Source organism: Triticum dicoccoides, chromosome 4B (genome assembly GCF_002162155.2).
Source record: "Triticum dicoccoides isolate Atlit2015 ecotype Zavitan chromosome 4B, WEW_v2.0, whole genome shotgun sequence".
Taxonomy (NCBI): Eukaryota; Viridiplantae; Streptophyta; class Magnoliopsida; order Poales; family Poaceae; genus Triticum; species Triticum dicoccoides.
This window is the reverse complement of record NC_041387.1, coordinates 93,400,188-93,404,106: the sequence shown is the minus strand read 5'-3', so window position 1 is coordinate 93,404,106 and position 3,919 is coordinate 93,400,188. Positions and strand designations below refer to the sequence as shown.

The window sequence follows — 3,919 nt, the reverse complement described above, 5'->3', positions numbered from 1 at the left end:
CGACGAAAGAAGCTAGGTGGACGCCGAAGGCAATGCCGACATTGATGTGAGTGAGCGGGGAAAAGAGGCCATCACGAGGAGAGGGTTGGTTTTTTCCTAAGAAGTGGCTGCGACAGCAATCGATGCACCACTTATATTTTTTTAGAGTTAAATCAGATAAAAATTAAATTTTCTGAGGAGTTAAAGCTTTTTAAGGGTGGAATTATAAGGTAAATATAGAGGAGATGCTCTGCTCTTAATGGAATTATAAAGCTAGATCCAGTTTGAAAAAAAGGCAAATATAGTTTAGAAAAAGGGCAATTGCCTCGTCTGCGGAGCGAGGAATCCGAGAAAAAAAAGCGAGAGAGCGCTGAGAGGCAGAGCATGAGAGGGCTCCTCGGGCTCGGGAGGCAGCCGCCGCCGCTCCCTCTTTTCCCCGCCGGCAAGAGGGCCTCGCCGGCTACCACCCTCCTCCTCCGCCTCCGCCGCCTCCTTCCGTCCAGCCGCCTCTTTCGTCTGCTCCTCCTCCTCGCTGCCCTCTCGCTCGTCCCTCCGGCTTTCTTCCACTTCCGCCTCCGCCGCTTCAACCGCGTGCGTCCCCACACTCGCCCATCCTTCGAGATCTCTTCCCCTTTCGGAATCTTTTATAGGTGACGCGTTGATTCTAACGATCTATTGCCTCTCCAGATGCGCGAGAGGAGTTGCGGGTGGACCCCGAGCCCGCCGCTGGTGTGCGCCCACGGGGGCGACTCCATCAACGCGTTCCCAAACTCGGTGGGTGGTAGATCACCGTGATCCTGGATTCACACTGAAGTTGTTACGGGTGGATTTCTTTTTCTTTCTTTTTTGACCCGAGATGTGTTTGTGAGTTGTTGGTTTCAGATGGACGCCTTCACGATGGCTCTGGATGCCCGTGTAGACTGTGTGGAGGTGGATGTTTCGAGGTCCTCAGATGGCACCCTCTTAGCACTCCATGACAGGTAGTAATTGGAGCCCTGCTAGGCTGTAGTAGTATAATGGACCTGAAACATGCCATTTATGTGTGACATGAACTGCAAACGGGACTGTTGACTGTTGACTAGGTGCAGTAGCTGAGCTCAGTAAGCATTGTTGCATTTGTTGTATCTATCCGTGAGCATAGGTCAAGATTAATGGAACTGGAGACACCAGTTACAAATTATATTACTAATGGGCTCTGGATTGGGTTTTGTTGTGTACCATTTGATTTGGACATTTTTTTTCCGGTTCATCATTCGCAGATTAAACTGTAGGTTGATCCATCATATACCATTTTTTCGTGCATAGCACCCTGGCTCACTTGCTGATTGGTAACTAACTGCAAATGCAACACTAAATAAGTTCTCCTGTCTATTGGATGGAGAATTATGCAATTTATATCTGCACTTGGATGTTTGGTCACACATTATTAATACATTGACATTTCGGTGACCATCTACGTTGATTTTTTTTCCTTTTCAGTTTTAGCTAGTAGAGAACTATACTTTCTAACTAAATGACATACTGCTTATTTTCCTAATGAGAGTTTTCCTCAGTATAAATGGAGCTTATAATTATCAACGGGTTTCACTTTCTGGTATTGGCCTGTTAGCATTGTTTGAGGAAAGTGTGGGAACCCAAAAGATATTCTTTTTGTAAGTTTAACATTATTAGAGTTGGCATCAACAAGCATTAGTCACTGAGTTGACACTTAAATATAAATTAGCCAAAAATTCTTTAGTACAGTAGCCTGCATGCTAATTCTTTATTTATAATAACATATCATGGGCCTAATTCAAAATTCACGCAGTTAGGGATCTGCAAAGAATGTCTGGTAATTCTACAGCAAAAGTTGGCCACTGGAGCACTCATGAGGTGAGCTCATTTTTTTTTGTTTAATCTAGCTGTAACTTGCCAAATTTGTTGGTCTTGGTCTTGGTTCATTAGTGACGCATTATTATTTTAGCGAGGCTACAAAAGCCAGTCAAATGGTAATATTAACTGCGTGTTGTGAACTAGCTGCATATATTTTTATTCAGTCCTAGCTTCCTTAGCACAACCTGATCATCTGCTGACGCTCGTCATATGTTGATCTGGTGACGAAACACTAACAAAGTGACCTTTAGTCTTCATAGATAAAAGCAGTGACCACGAGGTTTCAGCTATCGAAAACAGTCCGCAACCAGGAAGTTTCCAAAGTAGAAGATGCTCTAGAGGTAAGCATTTGCCTAATGAGTTTGTGTTGTTAGTAGTATTTTAGTAATCATTGTAATCACTTGAGCTTCAAATGACTTGTGTAAAATGTTGCCATAGGTGGATTATGTTTGATATACACACACTTCAATGAATTAGTTGATTTCTATGCTACTGAACTTTTCTCCTCTTGTAGTTGATATCACAATCACAGTCTGTAAGGCAAGTAATTCTGGATGTCAAAGTTGGCCCTCCTTCATTTGAGAAAGGTTTGGCGGAAGATGTAATGTCTATTGTAAGTTCCAGGTAGCTCATTTCTTGTTTTACCTTAATAAGTTATACCTTTATCTACGTTTCAGTTTCTAGAGGTTAAACTTAATTGGGGCCTGTTGATTGTAATATGTGATTTGTGTAACAGTGGAAATGCTTACAGTAGTTAGTAGTCTGGTATATAAGACTTGATCACATATTGCTTCTGAAATTAGCATTTTCATCCATGGCAAAATCGTCTATTGTTCTATCCATCTGCATCTAATTGAACTTGTGCACTTCTATATTTGCTTGTTAGTTTCTGTCATTTGTCATTCGACTATAATAGTCTTCAATATTACAGTTTTTGAGCAGATTTGGTAAAAACCTATCCTGCATCAGTATAATTTTCATTATTTGCAGATCAGGAGAACAAACTGCAAAAATTGTGTTATCTGGGCAAAAAGTGACGACATAGGTAGAGATCTGATCAAGTTGTCTAAAGATGTTATGGTAAACTATTCTGTATTTTCCAGCTCTTAATACAACACAAGTCAATAACCCACTCCCACTCTGTCATCCATGCCGACATGGCTACAACCACCTCTGTAATGTAACTCGAACATGCAATTTATCTGTTATAGGTTGGCTATATTGTTATGATGGATTGGTCCACTGGCAGAAGAATGGAGTTAGTGCGGATTGAAGGGGCAAAAGTTGCTGGTGTATACCATCCTTTGATCCACGAGAAGCTCATGAAGGTCATGCACAGGTAATGACTATCTTTTCTTGAAATTAGACGAAGAAATTAGTCTGACAGCTAACTAAAATTTGTAACCGCTTGGTTTCAAACACAGAAATGATAGAAAAGTGTATGCATGGACTGTTGACGATAGCGACTCCATGAAGAGGATGCTCTATGAGCAGGTTGATGCAATTGTCACAAGCAACCCTTCACTCCTGCAGCAGCTGATGCAGGAGATCAGAACAGAGTGCATGGAAGATGGTTTTGCCTTGCCGTAGTGATGGCTATAAACCTCACTGCATTTCCACGGTGACTGCTTGAGTCTGCATGATAAGAGAGAAGTATAACTGAAGAAAGGCGATTTTGCCTCTCCCTGGAGATCTTTTTTTTCTCAATATTTCCTATCCATGGAGATTGACCAGTAACATACATAGATGATTTTACGATTGAAATGAGTTATGCCTCGGCACTTACCACATAGCCAAATAACAGTAGTTCCTATTCATTCAGCATACAGTAAAAACTAAACAAAAATATGAACCTGCTGTGCCAACCGATCTACTCCCTCCGTTCCTAAATGTAAGTCTTTTTAGATATTTCACTACAAACTATATACGGATGTATGTAGACATATTTTAAAGTGTAGATTCACTCATTTTGCTCCGTATGTAGACTATAGTGGAATCTCTAAAAAGACTTATATTTAGGAACGGAGGGAGTACATATCTTCGAAGTTTGAATAAGCGTCTGTTTGAC

General features: G+C 41.3%; 1 protein-coding gene across 1 annotated transcript; it reads left to right on the top strand.

Moving 5' to 3' along the window:
- The first annotated feature begins 363 nt into the window (after positions 1–363).
- Positions 364–3,668, top strand: LOC119295217 (glycerophosphodiester phosphodiesterase GDPD4-like). The gene is made up of 9 exons (XM_037573581.1): positions 364–570; positions 667–753; positions 862–959; positions 1,791–1,851; positions 2,112–2,192; positions 2,366–2,464; positions 2,842–2,931; positions 3,063–3,190; positions 3,276–3,668. Exons 1-9 carry the CDS (start codon positions 364–366, stop codon positions 3,439–3,441), a joined length of 1,017 nt encoding a protein of 338 aa, XP_037429478.1. The 3' UTR covers positions 3,442–3,668.
- The last annotated feature ends 251 nt before the right edge of the window (positions 3,669–3,919 follow it).